Below are 22,081 nucleotides of genomic sequence, written 5' to 3' on the forward strand. Positions count from 1 at the left end.
TAATAAAATAAAGGTCTTTCCAGCTTTAAGGTAATAACAGCAATGTTTTTTTTAAATCATCTTGTTGCAGTTATAAATTTGATTGCTAAATGAATAATAAAGAACTATATTAAAACTTGTTTTGTAAAATTTCTTCATCATTTGAATATTGATTTAAAAATCGGTTTAAATCATAGATCAGATTTTTTTTTTTTTTAAATAAAAAAAAAAACTGGGATTTTTTTTAGGCCATATGATATTACCCTACTTTAAAAGCAGTTAAATAAGGTTCTCTTTAAAATCAATTAAGTTGTCAATTAATAAAGCTTTTGTTGATTATAATGAGAGAACCTGAGTTTAATCGTGAGGACGTTTTATTAATTCTTTAATTCAATTTTGAGTTTCAAAGATTTAATCGTGTTGGTTTAATTTTATTAATTTATTGTTTTAGGCAAATTAGGCCTAAATAATGTGAACGAAATTATACAGTGCTTCACTTAAACATGCAACAATTTCTTAATCAGTTTACAGACAAATGTATTTTTCCCAATATGTTATTTCAAAATAAAGGACAGGTAACGAATAACAAAAATGCATGTTGTTTTTTTAAAGGAAAAAATATATTTATATTTAAAATATAGGCATAATATATGAAAATATTGACATTTTGCATATTAATCCATGTAGCCTACCCCCCAAAAATAGGCTACCACTTTTAATGCTCCGATGCAAAGTAAACCACAATTTCTTTTGAATAATATAACGCATAATTAATATAATATAAATAATACTGCACACCTTTTAAATGTGTCAAATCTAAAATATGTGCTTATATTTCCTAAGCTACATGGTATTAAACCAGACTCTTTCTCGTTCTAAGATGCACATAACTTCATAAATACCAAACTTTCATCTGTGAATATTAAATATTAAATATATTAAATATTTAAACTATAATGTTTTTCTTTCATTTTCCGTGACTGAAGCAGTCAAATCAAACACATCAGTGAAGCAAAACTGACACCTATTTGCGAAAATGTGCTTTGATGCGCTTGTTTGATAACTTGTGGTTAAAGCACCACTCAGCGGTCAAAAGCTGCAAATGCACTTTACAAACTCGTGGTAAAAGAGGCGTTTTCAATGTCTACTTAGTGTACATATACATTTATTTATTGATAATTAAAAACTTCTTGTTTTCATGAAAACATTAGTAATTCAATTAATACTGGAGAAAAATACATCACTTAGATATATTTAACAAGTTGTTAATAAAGGATGAACAGTATTAATAAATGAAAAACTCACTTATTGTTTATAACTTGTTTGTCATGATCCTGGCTTTCCTTCTCTTTTCTTTTCATCCCTCTCCTCCCTCTGCTGGTTGTTTTTTGTCCTACTCTCACACTTACCCCTCATTACCGCCAGCTGATTTCCATTCTCTCATCATCACCCCTGTTTGCTATCTCCCTCTTTTGCCTTCGCTATATCTACCGCTCTTTTTCATGTCTGTGTTGTCGGATTATTGTTAAAACTAGATGCACGGAGCTGAGCGTAATCGTAGTAGTCTTGTCCTGTCTAAGTCTAGTCCTACGGTCTCATTCAGCGTTTCTTGTAGAGCCTAAGTGTAGTGGTTGTGCTTTCCTTCTCTGTGCTGTGCCCAGCGGGATTCGTAGAGGGTTGCAGAGAACTGCACTTCTCACGTGTCCTCCTGGTCTCGCCACCCAAAGAGTAGCCTGGACATCCGGCTGTAATCCTGAGTTTCCCTTTGAAGAAGTGGTCAAGGATCCTGTTTATTTTATATATCCTCAGTTTTGTTAAACAGCCGTGCGGCACATCCTTATTTTCTTCATTAAAACGAGACTGAACCTGCCTTTGTCTCTGGACCCCTCTCTTTATCACATTGTTAATGTCTTAACAACATAGAAACTTCAATTTATAAACTAATTTACCTGTAAAAGAGATAGAATTACGCGACAGAATATACAGTTTGTACAGTGTAAAAACTGAATGAAAGTGAATGCAATTAATATCCAATAAATGTTGATTTAAAGCACTTGATATTTTCAGATTTTCCATGATCTAGTCTAAAGTGAGTACTATTTATGGTCAAGAAGCATTATCTAATTCTTTACATATGAGCTAATTAAATAGAACAGTAACAATAACAGTTTGTTAATTACAGTGACAATGAATGATGAACTAATTATTTGTATATAGTCTATTAATGTATTAACTGCAGTTTATAAACTACTAATGTTCTACAATAGTTTTATTACAAAAGTGTCACCAATAAAGTCTAATTACACTGTATTTAGGACAAACATGCACTGCAGATTATAAACTATATAAACTATAAACTATATAAACATAAATTCACATTAATATAGCTGTTTGATTGTTTTTTTCTTTACACAGACTATGTGGATGCAATTTCACTGCTCTTTCTTGTAAGAGTTTGTCTTCAGCTCTACAATCCTCAAATTCCCATCTAAATGTGCTGGACCTGAGTAACAATGATCTGCAGGATTCAGGAATGAAGCTGCTTTCTGAAGGGCTGAAGAGTCCAAACTCTAAACTGAAGATATTGAGGTTTGAATTTGAAATACTTGATTAACTTCCAAAACAATGAAAAATAATTAATTACAAAAAAATAACACTGTTAAGATTTATTCTGTAAGTAATACTGTGTTCTTCTTTTTTAGATTTACCTGTTGTAATCTCACTGCTCAGTCTTGTGGGAGTTTGTCATCAGCTCTACAAACCTCACAGTCTGTCCTGAGAGAGCTGGACCTGAGTAACAATGACCTGCAGGATTCAGGAGTGAAACTTCTTTCTGATGGTCTAAAGAGTCCAAACTGTCAGCTGGAGATACTTAGGTGAATGGTTTATCATAAAATAATTAATAAAATGCTACCATTTAGGTTGTTAAATTTTGTAAACAAATGTTGCCTCTGCTTTCAATGTAATTCCAGAAATAGAGTCAAAAACAAAATTTTCAAGCATTTATTTTTCATAGTTATGCAGATGTTTGTAAATGCAGATTGTATTAAGATTTAAATGAGCTGAAAAAAAAAGTTTCTGACAGCACTGAATAACCAAGCAGCACTATCTAGCAGTTGGTGCAGACCCTTAGCATCTTAGCTAAGGTCCAAAATGAACCCTTTCGCGTTTAACCCTTTCAAGATTTTTTAGGTGACCATTATTTTAGAATGTATTGCCTTATTGTTTCCATGGTGATGCATCATGCTTGTCATGTGACACAACACAGCCACAATAGATCTGTATGACACATGGATTGGTTTTTTTTGTTCTTCTTGTTTTTTTTTTTCAAAATATTCACAAACATGCTCACTATATTATGAAATATCTGATATTCTGATTCTGAAATATGTGCAAATAAATATATTTGGTAATTTAAACACTTTCACGTATATCAACCATGTAAGTTGATCTATACTGGGTGATGGGTGATGGGTGCTGTCATGTTAGTTTGTTATGAATTCGGTATGTAATTAGCTACTGTGTTGTTCTTGTTTAGATTTACAACCTGTAATCTCACTGCTCAGTATTGTGGGAGTTTGTCATCAGCTCTACAAACCTCACACTCTGTCCTGAGAGAGCTGGACCTGAGTAACAATGACCTGCAGGATTCAGGAGTGAAACTTCTTTCTGATGGACTGAAGACTCCAAACTGTCAGCTGGAGATACTAAGGTAAATGGTTTACCATAAAATAATTAACAAAATGCTACCATTTAGGCTGTTGAACGTTGTCAACAAATGTTGCATCTGCTTTCAATGGAATTCTAGAAATAGAGACAAAACTAAATTTGCATTCATTTTTTTCCATATTTATGTAGATGTGGATTGTACTAAGATTGAAATGGCCTGAAACAATCACTAAAACTGCAAAACTGCTGCATTTCTAAATATAGCTTCTGACAGAACTGAACAAGCTAGCAACACTATCTAGCAGTTGGTGCAGATCCTTAACATCTTAGTTAGGGTCAAAAATTAACCGTTTTGCACATGAGTTTAAAATATACTAGCTTAGCCCCCAGTAAGTTTTTTTTTAAGTGACCATTATTTTAGAATGTATCACCTTTGTATCCATGGCAACGCATCATGCTTGTCATGTGACACAACGCAGCCACAATAGATCTGTGTGACACATTGCTGTTTCCATAGACATTAGTGTGTATTTTACAAACTGTAAATGTATGGTATTGCTAGTACTTGTGTGTATTTATGTCTGTAACCTAAAATAAACATTCTATTGTTGAAAACACTGAATATTTATGATAATATGACAAGCACTCAGCATGTCCAATCTGGCTCTGCACCAGCCAAAGCGCAAAAGTAGATTTAAATTCAGCAGTTGATGACATGATATACTGAAAGAGCTAATCACACCAGTGTGATTGTATGTGTTAAAGAATTAACAAGGCTCTGGTGAGTATATGAAAAGGGTGTTACTTAACAACCCACACCAGCCTCCCATCAATAATCCCGTCTTTCACGCTACTATTTCTATGTCTGTATGAATTATTTGACTCCAGCAAATGCAATCATAACAGAAACCTAACCCCTGCCAACCACTGAAAATGCACATAGTATTGTGAAATAGTAGTTTGAAATGAGTAAACAGCAACATTAACTACATATCAAATCTATTTTAACCTGTTAACCTGTATCTGGACGTCGAAACACTAACTCTCTTTGTTTGCATACGTCAATATTTACGAATAGATTAAATGAAATGGGACAAATTTCATCAATACAAACTATATATCATTAAAAAGGTCTAAGCCTCAAGCATCGAGGACAGATCACTGTTTTTCAATGGAAAGCTTATAAGGAATGTTATTATGTGTGTATTAGGGATATGCCGGTATCAAATTTTCCTGTTGCGATAAATTGCTCATGCTTTTATTACGGTATACGGTATTATCATGGTATTGCAATTTAATTTTTAAAAAGTGGTCATAATACAGTATAACAGGTTAAATAAGTTTTTTATAACAAAAATAACTGAATATTTAAATAGAATTAAGCAATACAGAAAACGTATAAAGTTAAAAATTTTACGCAGATTAAAGAACTATAAAGACCCATAGGTATCACTTTACAATAATACTTCATTAGATAACCTAATGCATTAACAATCACAATGAGCAATATCTATATTTGCTACAGAAGTTATTAATCTTTGTTAAAGAAAAAATACAACTGTTAGTTCATGTTATCTTATTAAATGACACAGTTGCAGCTGCTTTATTTATGGGTGTTTCCAGAGTAAATGCTGCTTTTTCTGCAGTTTAGTGCCATCTGCTGTCAGAGAGTGAATGTACTTTCATTCAGTGCACCTCTCATGTGTTCCCCCAAGTGCTTCTCATGCATGCTGTTTACATCAGAGCAGCACACGGGTCTTTCAAGCAGCATAAAGTTTTGCATTTTGACCAGTTGATGGGAATAGTATTCTTAAAATATATTCCAAATTCGGAATAATTTGTAATATATAATTATTAGTATATATATATAATATATATATATATATATATATATATATATATATATATATATATATATATATAACCAATCTATTGTTTTCTATGAGCGAGTAAACAAGATGATTTTCAGATAATTTTGAAGCAAAAATTCTAGGCTACAAGGTCCATGTTGGGCAGTTTTCTGAACAAATGTCCTCTAGGTGTTTTATGACCTTATTTCAGTGACTTCAAAATTTTAGTTTTCACTAACCACACATAAATGTTGTTTTCTCAAAAACACAATCATGAACATACATCCTTGCAAAGTTGGAATTGCCAAACTTCATAGAAACAGCCTTTGAACACAGACACATTGTAGGCTAGTCTGTAGGTTCAGGAAACAGTCCTCCATAAAATACACTGCACACATCTGAATATTTGGGTTGAATTGTTCCGGAACAGTGTTGTAAATACAACTTAACCCTCTGGAGTCTAAGGGTATTTTTGGGGCCTTGGAGAAGTTTTGTCATGCCCTGACAATTATGCTTATTTTAGTTTCTTATACACATCTAAATGGCTAAAGTCTAATCTCACTGTGATCTGCACAAACTGTGCTATAATAATATGTGAGCAGCAGTATGTACATGATTGTGTTTTTGAGAGAAAAAAAAATGTTATGCGTGGTTAGTGTAAAACTAAAAATGTTAAATCACTTGAATAAGGCAATAAAACACATACAGAACATTGGTTCCTGGGACTTTTGAGAACTGGAGCTTGTAGCCTAGAATTTTTCTTTCTAAATTATGTGAAAATCATCGTGTTTACTCACTCACAGAAATCATTATATTGATTTAAATTTTCTAAGACACTTTTTGATGTTAAAAGTCATATGCAAGTAGGCGTCAACTATCATGAATATCATTGAGATTTACACCTGAGAAGACAAAGGCCTGCATAATGAGCTGCATAATGAGCCTCTCAGTCAGCTGTGTCAATGAGAGGGAGGAGTTACAAGAAAGAATTTGAGGACAAAATAAATCTGTATAATTTTATGTTTGTAGTTTATTTAGAATATATTTATCCCACAACATAATTTAATATCCACTTGGGAGTGCATTTAAACAGTTTATTAGGAACAATCAAAGATGACTTTCAAACTTTCAATTTTTTGCATCATTACTCCAGTCACACAATCCTTCAGAAATCATTTTAACAATCTTATTTTCTACAAAAAAACATTTATTGTTGTTATTATCATTATTATTATTATTGTTATTATTAATGTTGAAAAGAGCTGGGAATATGTTTTCAGTTTTTTTGGCAGGGATAAATTGAAAGAACAGCATTGTGTTACAAGCTTTTGAGTTGTATAGTATTGTATATAGTTATTGAAACTTCATAATGTTTCACTTGATTATACATTTAGTCAGGAATTATAGTTTGGAAAAAGTCTTTGGAAAATATCTAACTATTAAAATGTTTACACGTTATGTGAAAACTAGTGCAAGTATATAAATAAGTAAAAAGAGACTTACTCATGTTTATGATCTGTGCTGAATAAAGTGCTTCATTCTTTTTTCTGAGGAAATCCAAATCTCAAATCCTCAACCACATCACATCTTTTTGGGGTGAATTATGTCTTATTCCTCTCATCGCGAAGCAAACAGTAAAATAAAAAAAACTTGAAGAACAGTCTGGTTCAGTGAAACATTAGAATCTGAATAGCACGTTCAGCGTGGGGACGTGGTCGCATTAGAAGATAATGAAGGGAGATGTGAAAAACGGAAATCACGTTGTGTTCATATGGATTGCTTTATCACGGAATATTTGTTTTCAGCAGCACTTGTTTAGTTTATAAGCAGACATTTCAGGCTTTCTATAGATATCTCTCTCATGTTTCTTCATTGCGTATTCACTGAGTTACACTTTGTTTTAATGACGCGTGTCTAAATGAAGATCAGCGCAGACAAAGGCTGCAGACAGCACACCTTGTTTGTTATATTTATTGTATAAGTGCACAAAGTTTTGTTGTTATTATGTCTGTATGCAAAAAAATAGACCCTTTACAGATTCGATTTATGTATTTCTCTTATCTGTTCGATCATAACTGAAAGTGTAATTTAAGTTCTTTTCAGGGTTATCAGGAGAAAATGCCTCATAACGCATATAAGCATTAATTGACTTCAGAGGGTTAACCACTGATTTCTAGTTGTGTTCTCTTTTGGAAGACCAAACAAAGTAGCTTCGCATTCACAACGAAACACACATTGTCTCCACAGCATAGTGGCGGCAGCAACAATACTACAGTGAAAATAAAAGTTACACCTTCTTTCTTTACATAAACATTTGGGCGGCGTTATGCAAATCTTCCCAAACAGTGATTTAGACATGTGGTGCATGTTTCTACGAGGCGTTTTAGAATGCTGATGACCAGTTGAGTGGTCAGATATCCACTTTGGAGGCTGAACAAATAAAGGCTTGACACTCACAGTCTTTACAAATCCATTGTCCACATAGTTGATTGGTCCAAACGTGAGGAAACATTTATCACAATTGAACAAAACCTTGATAGAGTAAAGGATTGCAAAGATATAAAGTAGATTGTCGCTTGAGTCAACACATGGATCAGACGAAAGGTCAAAGACTGTCACTTCCTGTATAGCCACACCCTCAGGTCTTTTATCTCAGAGGCCTTGCATCTCCACCTGAGCCATTAGATGGGGTCAGCTTAAATAACACATAGAAATACACAAAATTAAACCAATTATCTTTGCATAAAACATACAGTATTTTGGTTTCTACAACCAGTCTTTTAGAAAGAATATCTCTTTGGATTTGAGAATTTAGTCTTTGTAACATTAGGGATCTTGTCTATGCATGAACAGCTTGTAACACTCCAAAAGAGAAAGGAAAACTTGAAATTGCATCATATGACCCCTTTAATTAGAATGAGGCTTGTGTGCATAGCATATGTTTCTATGATTCTGCCTCCTCAGCACATTGCTCGGTCATCTTTAAAATGGAATATTCAGATTTTCAGTACCCAAACAAACTAACTGCACATATTAACAAAGTCTGTTCTGTCTCTGTGAATATTAAATATTTGACAAAAATGATGACATGGACTATTTCTGTATGTTTTTGTATTGCCAGATTGTCTGGCTGTATGGTGACAGGGGAGGGATGTTGTTATGTGTCCTCAGCTCTGACTTCAAACCCCATATGCTTGAGAGAGCTGGATCTAAGCTATAATCACCTGGGAGATTCAGGAGTCAAGCTGGAGGAAAAACTGGAGGACCCAAACTGCTCACTTTATAAATTCAAGTATGTCAAGTAGGAAGAGGTTTTCGGTTTTATTGTTTAAACTTTTCAGTGTCCCTGGTTATATCCATATGAGTCTACGAGTTTTAAGAGGATGCAACAATATTTAGAATTTAAAGAACTCTAGTCTATGGAGTTAAATCTTAACTAATCTGCTCAGAAAAAACAAATTGACAACCAAACAGTACTTTAACCCCTGGCCAAAATACAAGAGCAAACAATTAAAATTATAAAAATAGCAGCCTCCTCCCTACAGCTTCCATAAAAGGTAGAAACAAACATATTCAAAATGATAAATTATGTTACAAACATTAACAACTTGTAAATGAAGGAACAAAAAAGCACTAACTTTAAAGTGAATATCGTATGCCCATTTTCCACAAGTTAGTATGATTCTTTTGTACTACATACTACATACATGAAATCCTACTTTGGTTAAATTTTTTTAATGGTGGTGTAAAACAACATCCTTTTACCTTGTCAAAACATCTCTGTTCCCTGCTAGCCAAGTTTCTTTAAATGATAATGAGCTACTTCTCACCTCACTCTTTCGTTTTGGTGTGTGTCTGTGTGTGTGTGTGTGTGTGTATTCGGTGGTGTTACCATCAAAAATTAAACTAATCCACTGCCTCCTCAGTGGCTCTGATGTCAGAAGAAAATGAAGACTCATATGTTTTTTACATCCAATTACAAAACACCTGTATCGCTTCCGAAGTTTCTATGTTGCTCGATCTGTATGAGTGACTGAATATGTGCATGTGAGCTGGAGTGAAGACTGAGTATTAGTTTAGAACATTTGTGCAATAACCACTTATCAGCAATGTAAAGATGATTTTATCAATATAAAACAATGAAGACATTACAATATTAATATATTAGAATGAGAACATTATTATCCATGGGCTTGAAAACAAGATGCAAACAATTAGTATATTGTACTGGTCAAGAGTGCCCAATGTTAACGTGAAACCTACACCATTACTGATTCTATACAGTTCTGGAGGCGCTACATAATGCAGAGATCAACTGTTTTCTCCATCTACAGTCAAGAGTGGACGGGGTACATATCATATTGTGACTGGTGATACACAGCCATACTAGCAACCACCCCATGTACACAGCAACACCTTAGCAACCATGTTTTGTACCTTAGCAACCTTATAGCAAAACCCTAGAAACCACCCTGAACATGTTATCAACCGCAAAGCAACCAAAACACGTACTTCATCAGTTACCAACCACATAGCAACTCCCTAGAAACCACCTTGAATACCTTTTATAGTAACTGCATAGTAACATCAATTTGTTCACTTACTGAATGTGAATCTGTGTGTGTTTTCTAGTGTGGATCTTGGAGGAGAATCCAGGATTACACCTGGACTACAGAAATGTATGTCTAAACACACACACACACACTCACTCTCTCTCTCTCTCTCTCTCTCTCTTTCTCACTCACACACAAACACACAGACACATACACATGCGCACACACACTGCATCGTGGGGGTCACCTGTCAGAATAGATACATAATGGGGACCACCCTTTCCTATGACCTAAAAAAGAAATTATGTGGAAAAACTAAAAAGCCTGTTTGCCTCACTTAAGATTACAAATATTTCACTACAAAAGTTATACACCTGACATAGTGTTTACCTGTGGGAACCTTTCAGGTATGGCGTATATCTGGGTTCTGCCACAGACAACCAGTTTTTAGTCATTGTGGGGATCAAACTCGCGCCCATTTTAGCATTTTTAGCACATTTCAAAGTATTAAACTAACTTCAACACATTTTTAAAGCATTTTAAAGTTTGTAAAAAGACAATCTACATTGAAAAGAATAGGAGTTCCAAACAAAAAATGCTCCATTATTTCTATGTAATACAAAGTAACATTGCTACAAACTTCATTTTGAACTTCACATTAAACTGCTTCTGTTTCACACAAATCCCTGCACAGATGTGCATGTTTAGATCAAACTCATAGAAAATAACCAAAACAATCCAAGGTTTTTATTTAACACAGTGGCTAGATTAATGAATAACCAGACGCCACCTGATTTTAATATTCCATCAACATTTAATAGTAATGACTTTATGAAGATGAGTAAGTTTTTTAGTAAAGCTGAAAGATTTACAGACAGTTGAGGTCCTTCAGACATCGTACTACACCAGACAGGAAATTAAGGCCTTTAAAAGTCTGGAGGCATACAACTTTTTTGTCAATGGGTGGGTCCACAACCTCTGTGTCCAACGGCTCCACGATGATCATCGTTTGGTCTTCGCCAGAGTGAGTCTTTGTTTTTATATTGTTTTATGTGCTAAGATGCTAGCAGTAACGCAGCACATCTTAACGATGGCGTTAGTCTGACAGTCTTCTATGTTCCAAGGTAAACCACTCTCAGAGGTCAAGCGAAACACTTCTGAAGACCTGGATTATTGTGAAGGAGGATGGAGAAGTCATTGCAGCTCATTGCAATTGCATGGCAGTGTAAGTAATTTATGTTAGCTAGGATGCTTACACAATGAGACACACACACACATACTGTACTGCTAGCATACTGTGTACTTCAGAACTAGGGAAGAGCTTTAAGGAATAAACATATTGATTAATGTAAAGTGCTACTCCATCCATATTAGTACAAGTAGGCTATATGCACATCATCAAAATGTGCTTTATATGACACTTTGCCACTTGCCGATTGCATTTGATGTTTAAAAAATGTCATATTGTATTCTGTTCACAGACTATGAGAATCGTGTTCTCATGTAGAGGCAGTTCTTTTTTCCATTGAAGTTGGGGTAAAGATGCAAGATTCAGCTTCCTGCACAACAGAGAAGTGCAAGTGGCTGATGCCATCACATGTAAAAAAGGTAAGGTGACATGTTCACAGCAAACCAAATGTTGGACAGAGAATGTTATCTTGTGACACTTTTTGATAGTAGGCTAAATTATGATGTTAATAAATTAAAGGGATAGTTCACCCAAAAAACGAAACCATTTGTGGACCCCATTTACTTACAGAGTATTCCTTTATCCTGCTATGGAAGTAAATAGGGTCCACGAATGGTTTAATTACAAACATTTCTCTAAACTCTTTTCTTAGTGTTCATAAGAACAAAGAAATTTATGTGGGTTTGTAACTACATGAGAGTGAGTAAATGATGACAGAATTTTCCCCTCTATGAGGGGATTTTCATTATATTTCATCATACCTAATGTCAGGGATTATTAAAGTATTTCTATTCTATATTCTGCATAAATCTGTGTAGCTTGTGACATTGTGGTCAGTCACAATTTCCCTGTTGGGCAAAGAGGAGTTAAGACAACAAAGACCCACATAAATACTCAATCCTGTGATGATAGCCTCACCTGTTTTCCTCACAGCCATCGGATAAACGGCAGATTTAAACTGCATATAGATATGTTATGGACCACAGAAATGTGGAGTTAATGATCGTCTTTGTGTTAACTTATCACTTCCATGCCCAAGAGTGAAGAGAGGGTCAGAAACATATGCTAGTTTTTTGAGACATTGAGCAAAAACTGTCCAAGGAGTGCAGCACTGATGGCTAGGGAGCCTTACCACAAAGAATTCATCCCAAAATCTTGTGTGCTTCCTAAAACTGTTCTTGAATACAGAACACCAGAGACAGACCAGCCCTGAAAGATCAACATTAGTTATAGGGTTATACGACTAGGGTTATGCAGGATTAGAACTAAATATTGGGTTAGGTTAATAGCATTTAAATCACTGAACTTGCTCTACACGTGCAATACAAAGTAATAATTTATGTTTCATGTGTTGCATGTGTACAGTTATGGATGCAAACATGAAGCACAAGCCAGAGGAGCATATGAGAAGCTGATGGTTCAGGAGCATGCAGGCTTCTCCTATATGGGCAGTGGTCTCTGGCTGAACCCCAAGTGGCCATACATGGGGTCCTCCCCTGATGGGGTTGTCGCTTGTGACTGTCACGGAACTGGCATCTGCGAGATTAAGGTAACATTACAATCTCTGTTGTAGTAAATTCCCTATATCTCGAGTACGAGTTAAGTCTCAAGTGCGAAACTGAGCAAAAAGGCAGAAATTATCTTTGTTAAAGGAAAACAAATCTTAACTTAGACAAATTAAAACATTCCTGTCTTTCAATTTGTGTGCACTTCATCTTTACCCAGGGCGTTGTGAATGTGTTAGCATTAAGCCTAGCCCCATTCATTCTTTAGTAACCAAACAGTGAAGAATTTAGAAGCCACCAAACACGTCCTTGTTTTCCCTATTTAAAGACCGTTACATGAGTAGTTACACGCGTATGTATGGTGGCACAAAATAAAATGTGGCGATTTTCTAAGCGGATAAAAAATAACTGTCTATTTGAAATTCTAACCTTTCATGAAGTATGTCAATTACTTAATGCCAAACTCTAGAAGCAGTGGGCAGAGAGATCTTGAACTTAAAATCTAAATACTTCAGTGGGAGATTTAGTCTCAGCTTCATCAAAACTAAGATGAAACTCAAAATTACAATATTGTGCAAAAGTTAATTTATTTCAGCAATTCAACTTTTTTTACAATATTCAAATTTTGAATTTGGGGTTTCATAAGCCATAATCATCTCAATTATAACAGATATCAACATGAAAGATCTCACTTTGCATGAATCTATATATTAGTTTCACCTTTTAAGTTGAATTACTGAATTAAATGAACTTTTGCACAATATCCTAATCTCTCGAGTTTCACCTGAAATTCATGAATATGAATTATGTGCATTTATGTGAAGTTAACTTTTTGACAACCTTTTCACAAACAGTTACACAGGATGATTTTCTGACAATCACATCTATAACATTTAAATAATAATGCTTGTTACACATCTTAGAACAATAATTTACCTTGATCATTTAATGTTCCATTGCCACTGATGTCCTTTGACTGTGAGTTGTCAGCTGACTGCTACGGTTCGGAGATCTCAGCTGTCTGCATTAGATCCACACTCTTAGCTGCCTGTTGGAGATTCAACATAGCCTCTGCTCATTCCGACCTTCTTTGTTTGTCTGCCTTGAGCTTCATCCTCTGCTCTCGTTGCAGAGATGCCTATGATTTGGGCTTAGTTTTTTGGTAACCGAGGTTGACTCTCAGAGCCCAGTCTACCGACTCTACGTCAACCAAAGCGCTAGGGCAGCCTAAAAAGTCACGATGAAGTCCAAACTTAATAATCATTACTAAGTAAATTAGCATTTAACAACAACCTATAGATATATAAACACAGTCACAAAAAAAGTTAGTTAGCTAACATACCTCCCACAAAGTGGTCGCTTTAGACATGGGCATTTGCAGACTCTGCTCCTCCCGACCGCAGACGTACGTTTAAAAACAACTTTTTACGTCATTTTTCTGCGGGCTTTTTACATTTCTCACCTTTATGAACAACAATCTTTGAAACTCTGCAAAAAACCTTTCCTTTTTCACAGTTTAAATGATTGGAGCAGCCATAAACTGCACAAAACATGGGCATTTTTACAGACGGCAGATCCTTGCTAATTCACTAATGATGTCTCTGTTTGTTTCTCTGTTTTGCCACAGGATTTACACCCCATGCTAACTAGGATTTACACAAGCTCCAGTCTGGATCCAGAACACCTGAGAAGAGATAATGCCAACCCATCAGAGGACCCCAGATGATGCTAACCCCCGAAACAACATACAGAACTAACAAATATTGCTACTTAATATGCAATCACATTATAATTGCTGTTAATAGTGTTGACTGTCTTGTATACATTTTTCAGAAAATTCCTGTAATTTGCACATAAACTGATCACCACTTGATCACATACATAAGCTAAATATTGTAGAAACTAAATTTTCTGTAAAGTTGCTTTGCAATGATTTGTATCATAAAAAGCGCTATACAAATAAAAACATCCATGAATTACATACATAACTTAGACGTTCCCTTCACTTTACAACAAATCCTATACATTTAACAAATTTATCAGAACAGAACAAGAATTAATAATATATAATTCTAATAGATAAATATAATGGCAGTTTATAATCATATAGGCTTGGCTACAAACAAACAAAAACAAGTAAATAATAATTTAAAGCAAAACATAAGGTAAGATTGGGCTCTCATTCGGGACAAATCCAAACATATATATAGTCGTGATGTTGCCCATTTCAAGCTTAACTCTTATTCATTAGGTAAAATAGGCTTTGTAGTTTACGCGTTTCAGTATTGACGTGAAAAAAATCAAAATGAGCAAAAATATGCCAGTGGCCTGCTGCTCCCGCCGGATAGCACTGTGACCATCTGTGCTGTTTCCAATGGATATGTGCGCATAATGTACAAATGTGATCAAACAACTGAAACTGATAATTCTACATTTTTGGTCACACAATAAAGGCATAATTCGAAAATTCAAAGCCTTAGCATTTTCAAAATAGGTGAGTGCAAGCCAATGAGATTGTCTTTTGCGCATTAGCTCCACCCACTACCGGATACTACAGGAGAACACAGCAGTTCTTAAAAGAATCCAAAGGAACTCCATTATTTTTACAGGAAAATACAACAAAGAATATTGCTTACATATAATGCGTCAATTCACTCATCTCTCTCTCTCGCACTCTCTCTGTGTGTTAGAGACAAAGAGATGGTGAGTCCTGTGGCTTCACACTAGAGTTCACAGTACGTCAAATACAGGTGCGTTGCACATCATTGAAATAGAGGGTTGGATGTATTTACTATGTTTCTGTACCTTGACCGTAGTAGTTCCCTTGCTGACTGTGGAGGGTGAAGATGAACGAAGGTTTTACGAGATTGAAACCACATAAGTGTGAGTATTTAATGACAGCATTCTCATTTTTGATTTTTGGCTGGTCCCTTTAATAGCTCTGAAAATATTCAGTAGTCAGGTTGCAATTCAGAAATATACTGCGCTGTATATACTTTAAAATACAATTTAAAGTCGTAAAACTATGTGGTTGCAGATCCATAAGAACAACATTATCAGTGTTATATATTATAGAATTATATAATAGAGTATTGCAGGGATGACATATTTTTGTAGAAATACTGAAATATCTTGTCTTTATATTTGCTAATGAATCGCTTTTGAAGTCCTGGTTTATCAGTTTTACAAGCAATGCGATGCTCTGCACATCTTTATTTCTTTGGATTCCCAGCATTGTGACACAGGCCAGCTGTGCTGTTATGACTGTTACTCAGGAAAACACACGATTAACTTCAACTATAACTTAAACTAAATAGTATATTTAGCCACAGCAGTATTTTTACGCCACAGCGTCCCTAAATTAACACTATTGGTGATGACAAAAATCTTTTTTGATGTCTCTGTAATGATTAATCCAGCAGTATGTGTAGCTCTTTAGTCACAGTAATCAAATAAAAATATATATCAGAGCAGTTTATTTAGTTTTTAATGCAGATGCCCAATTTAGTTTTTTTCTCTTTATTATGACAGGAGATTGTCACGCTGCCTGGTCTCTGTTTCCCTGAGTTTCCACTAGTGGTCTCACTTCCCCATAGGCACCTCACCGTAGGCTTCTTACAAAGCCTTGTCCCTTCATCACAGTAATTGCACTCCTGTTAATTGCACTCAGGTGTCTTCACTTGTTAGTCATTATCCTCCCTATTTTAACCAGTCCTTTTCTGTTTGTCTGCATGGAGTCCTTACCTTTCCTGATTGTTTATTTGTTGGATGGATTTATGGTTTTGACCCCTGCTTGTTGATTTCTCTTTGGATTACCCATTAAACCCATACTGCGATTGGATTTCTCGTCTCCTGCGTTTCACTGGGTCTCCAATCGTAACAGAAGCACTCCATCCATCCATGTCAAGATCCAGTGGTGTGGGACTTCATTCCCGTTACCCAGGCAGTATGGTGGAGCGGAGGGCGAAATATTTAAAATTAACCACCCTCCGCCAAGAGGGCAATGAGGTGGGTGCCATGGCACAAATGTTCTGGTCCCTGGCTGAGGGGATGGGATATAAAGATGCAGCCCTAAAGGACACTTTCAATACCGGGCTGGATGACCCGGTTCCTCAAATTGAAATGGAGCAGTTGGACGCCTATAATTTCTGGGAGTTTGTATTTTATTTACAACATCGGTCTCCGTGGAATACCCCAGCCACACCTGTCTCTCCCGGTGGGATTGACGATTCTAGACCGGGGTCTACAGACAGGAGGACCGCCAGCCCAGCGCCACTGCACAAAATGGCCGCCAGCCCAGCGCCACAGCACAAGGTGGTCACCAGCCCAGCGCCACGATGCAAGGTTGCCACTAGCCCAGTGCCACAGCACAAGGTGGTCGCCAGTCCAGTGTAACGACGCAAGATGGCCGCCAGTCCAGGGCCACAGCACAAGATGGCCGCCGGCCCAGCGCCACTGCCCAAGATGGACGCCGGCCCAGCACCACTGCCCAAGAAGGACGCCGGCCCAGCGCCACTGCCCAAGATGGACGCCAGCCCAGCGCCACTGCCCAAGATGGACGCCAGCCCAGCGCCACTACCCAAGATGACTGCTGGCCCAGCGCCACAGCCCAAGATGGTTGAGTCAGGGCTAGTCCCCGTTGACCCTCCAGAGTTGAGTCAAGGCTAGTCCCCGTTGACCCTATAGAGTCGAGTCAGGGCTAGTCCCCGTTGACCCTCCAGAGTCAAGTCAGGGCTAGTCACCGTTGACCCTCCAGAGTCGAGTCAGGGCTAGTCACCGTTGACCCTCCAGAGTCGAGTCAGGTTCCCATTGACCCTCCAGAGTCGAGTCAGGGCTAGTCACCGTTCACCCTCCAGAGTCAAGTCAGGGCTAGTCACCGTTGACCCTCCAGAGTCGAGTCGGGGCTAGTCACCATTGACCCTCCAGACTCGAGTCAGGTTCCCATTGACACTCCAGAGTCGAGTCAGGGGTAGTCACCGTTGACCCTCCAGAGTCGAGTCAGGGCTAGTCACTGGAAATCTTCATGGGAAAAGTCAAGTCACCAGTGTTCTTCATGAGGAGAGTCAAGTCAGCATTGATCTTCATGAGCAGAGTCAAGTCAGCATTGATCTTCCTGAATCTAGTCTAAACACCACGGAATTACCAGAGTCTCTCCACGTCTCTGCTGAACTACCAGAGCCTCCCCACGCCTCTGCGGAACTTAAAGAGCCTCATCATGTCCCAGCCGAACTCTCTAAACGCTCGACTGATCCTGTCGTGGCCAAAGAGGCCACCCTTAACTTGTTCATGTTCTCTGTTTCAGACTTGCCTATCCAGACTTGCTCTCCTGTGTCATGGATCCCACTATGGTGGTCTTCTGCGCTGCCCTGGTGGGCTTCTGTTCCGACTGCACGGAGGTGAGAGTTTTCTGGGCCGCCCAGGTGGGATTCTGTCCCGACCGCATGGAGGTGGTGGTCTTCTGCGCCACCCTGGTGGGCTTCTGTCTCGACCGCATGGAGGTGGTGGTCTTCTGCGCCGCCCGGGTGGGCTTCTGTCCCAACCGCACAGATGTGGTGGTCTTCTGCGCTGCAATGGTGGGCTTCTGTCTCGACCGCACGGAGTTGGTGGTCTTCTGCACCGCCCGGGTTAGCTTCTGTCCCGACCGCACAGATGTGGTGTCTTCTGCGCTGCCCTGGTGGGCTTCTGTCTCGACCGCACGGAGGTGGTGGTCTTCTGCGCCGCCCGGGTTGGCTTCTGTCCCGACCGCACAGATGTGGTGGTCTTCTGCTCCGCCTGGGTGGGCTGCTGTCTCGACCACACGGATGCGGTGGTCTTTTGCGCCGCCCTGGTGGGCTTCTGTCTCGACCGCACGGATGCGGTGGTCTTCTGCGCCACCCTGGTGGGCTTCTGTCTTGACCGCATGGCTCCAATTCCACCTTGCTCCTCTCTGGATTCCTGCCCTGTCGGTTTGGCCCTGGAGACTGAATGTTATGTCCTTCCTGGACTTGTGTTTTGTTGTTGTTTTGCTCTTCTCTCTGTCTCCATCTATGGACCTGGCCATCTGTCCCTCCCCCTGATCCTCCGCCGGTCCACCTACCTCCTGGGCTCCTTGGTTTCTGTTTTTCTCTATGTTTCCCTCTATGGACCTGGCCCTCCGTCCCTCCCCCTGATCCTCCTCCGGTCCACCTTCCTCCTGGGTTCCTTGTTTTTGCTTTTCTCTCTGTTTCCCTCTATGGACCTGGCCCTCCGTCCCTCCCCCTGATCCTCCGCCAGTCCACCTCCCTCCTGGGCTCTGTGTTCCTTGGTCTCTTCTTGGTTTCGGGTGGAGGAGGGGGTAATGTCACGCTGTCTGGTCTCCGTTTCCCTGAGTTTCCACTAGTGGTCTCACTTCCCTGTAGGCACCTCACCATAGGCACTACAATTCCCACAAAGCCTTGTCCCTTCATCACAGTATTTGCACTCCTGTTAATTGCACTCAGGTCTCCACTTGTTAGTCATTATCCTCCCTATATTAACCAGTCCTTTTCTGTTTGTCTGCATGGAGTCCTTTCTTTCCGTTACTCAGTTTCCTCGTCTTCCGAGTTCCTGTTCCTTTCCTGTTTGTTTATTTGTTGGATGGATTTATGGTTTTGATCCCTGCTTGTTGATTTCTCTTTGGATTACTCATTAAACCCATACTGCGATTGGATCTCTCGTCTCCTGCGTTTCACTGGGTCTCTGATCGTAACAGAGATCTAATACATGTAAAGCACATACAGTGCTTAAGATATTTATTAGACTGTATTTATTGATTAATTGGGCATCTGAATAAACAAAAATTTAATTAAGTGCTTTACTATTTTTTCTGTCCTTTTTATAAAACAGCAAATTAAAAACAATTATGAATAATTTATGGAAATTTATGGATAACAACAACATTAATATTTTACTGGGATTCAAGAGCTAACAACCATTACAGAAACATTAAAAGATATTTTGTTAATCACAACACTGTTAGTTTAGGATTTCATGGTTTCTGAGCTACAGCATATTGGACATTTTAAGTCAATAATTAAATTTTTCTGTCCATAAAATAGAACTATTGTAGAATTAAAATATAGAACTAGACTCACATTGACTCTTTTCATGACACTTTTTTTCATCTTTGGAACTTAACATACTTTAAAAATATTAAATCTAGTACAGTTCATATAGTTCCACCTCTAACTTGGTTATTTTTATTAAATTGTAGATTCAAAATTTTCACTATACAGTAAACTGTTTTTTTTGTTCAGAAAACTGAATAAAACCCTCAAAGGAATACAATAGTCACTAAATATATGTCTTACTAACTTAAATAGTTATTACAGGTACCGTATTTTTCAGACTATAAGTCGCATCTTAAGTATAAGTGGCATTTATTAATAACCAAGAACCAAGAGAAAACATTACCATCTACACCCGCGAGGGGGCGCTCTATGCTTTCTTTGGTAGACTACAGGAGCACTGAGCAGCATAGAGCACCCTCTCACGGCTGTAGACGGTAATGTTTTCTCTTGGTTCATGTCAAATCAATTTTGATAAATAAGTCGCACCTGACTATAAGTCGAAGGACCAGCCAAACTATGAAAAAAAGTGTGACTTAGTTATTATGCAGTTTCAGAAGAAGACTTGATCTTATCTTTACTTTGTTAATTTGCATGGAAGAGTGGAGGATGGGTCTGTCTCATGGGAAATGTGTCCTCAATCGAGCAGAAATCATTGCTTGTGAAAATTACGTATTTGGATTTCACATTGAGTGCCTCCATTTATTTATTAATTATAATAAATATTTTGACAAAGACATAGAAGATTCTCTGATTACAAGGACCTTATTTTGATCCCAGTACTTGTTCAGCAAACTTAACAAAAGAAAAACAACTCAATCAATCAATCAATCAATCACCTTTATTTATATAGTGCTTTAAACAAAATACATTGCGCCAAAGCACTGAACAACATTGATTTGGAAAACAGTGTCTCAATAATGCAAAATTATAGTTAAAGGCAGTTCATCATTGAATTCAGTTATGTCATCTCTGTTCAGTTGAAATAGTGTCTGTTTTAATTTGCAATCAAGTCAATGATATCGCTGTAGATGAAGTGACCCCAACTAAGCAAGCCAGAGGCGACAGCGGCAAGGAACCGAAACTCCATCAGTGACAGAATGGAGAAAAAAACCTTGGGAGAAACCAGGCTCAGTTGGGGGGCCAGTTCTCCTCTGACCAGACGAAACCAGTAGTTCAATTCCAGGCTGCAGCAAAGTCAGATTGTGCAGAAGAATCATCTGTTTCCTGTGGTCTTGTCCTGGTGGTCCTCTGAGACAAGGTCTTTACAGGGCATCTGTATCTGGGGCTCTAGTTGTCCTGGTCTCCGCTGTCTTTCAGGGCAGTAGAGGTCCTTTCTAGGTGCTGATCCACCATCTGGTCTGGATACGTACTGGATCCGGGCGACTGCAGTGACCATCTGATCTGGATACAGACTGGATCTGGTGGCCACGGTGACCTCGGAACGAGAGAGAAACAGACAAATATTAGCGTAGATGCCATTCTTCTAATGATGTAGAAAGTACGGTGTTATGTGAAGTGTTCCGGTTCCAGTTTACCTAATTAATGCAGCCTAAAAATCCTTTAACGGATTTGGATATTAAAAGCATATTAGTATGTTATGTGTAAGCCAGGTTAAAGAGATGGGTCTTTAATCTAGATTTAAACTGCAAGAGTGTGTCTGCCTCCCGAACAATGTTAGGTAGGTTATTCCAGAGTTTAGGCGCCAAATAGGAAAAGGATCTGCCGCCCGCAGTTGATTTTGATATTCTAGGTATTATCAAATTGCCTGAGTTTTGAGAACGTAGCGGACGTAGAGGAGTATATTGTAAAAGGAGCTCATTCAAATACTGAGGTGCTAAACCATTCAGGGCTTTATAAGTAATAAGCAATATTTTAAAATCTATACGATGTTTGATAGGGAGCCAGTGCAGTGTGGACAGGACCAGGCTAATATGGTCATACTTCCTGGTTCTAGTAAGAACTCTTGCTGCTGCATTTTGGACTAGCTGTAGTTTGTTTACCAAGCGTGCAGAACAACCACCCACAACTGTATATTTTATACACACACACACACACACACACACATATATATACAGTGGGGCTTGAAAGTTTGGGCACCCCTTGCAGAATCTGTGAAAATATGAGTAATTTTCCAAAAATAAGAGAGATCATACTAAATGCATGTTATTTTTTATTAAGAACTGTCCTGAATAAGATATAGTACATAAAAGATATTAAAATTTTTTGAAATTATTAAAATAACCCCCACAAAGGTTTGGAAACCCTTGGT

The 22,081-nt window shown here is 37.9% G+C and overlaps 1 protein-coding gene across 1 annotated transcript in view; it reads left to right on the forward strand.

Annotated features, from left to right (window-relative positions):
- LOC127981488 (NACHT, LRR and PYD domains-containing protein 12-like) overlaps positions 1-22,081 on the forward strand; it is an 80,345-nt gene that overhangs the window by 42,780 nt on the left and 15,484 nt on the right. Inside the window, exons 3-6 of the mRNA XM_052585503.1 lie at positions 2,682-2,855; positions 3,518-3,691; positions 8,620-8,780; positions 10,130-10,177. Of these exons, the coding sequence (XP_052441463.1) occupies positions 2,682-2,855; positions 3,518-3,691; positions 8,620-8,780; positions 10,130-10,177 (557 nt within the window). The remainder of the gene's footprint in view (positions 1-2,681; positions 2,856-3,517; positions 3,692-8,619; positions 8,781-10,129; positions 10,178-22,081) is intronic.

Source organism: Carassius gibelio, chromosome A4 (assembly GCF_023724105.1).
Source record: "Carassius gibelio isolate Cgi1373 ecotype wild population from Czech Republic chromosome A4, carGib1.2-hapl.c, whole genome shotgun sequence".
Lineage (NCBI taxonomy): Eukaryota > Metazoa > Chordata > Actinopteri > Cypriniformes > Cyprinidae > Carassius > Carassius gibelio.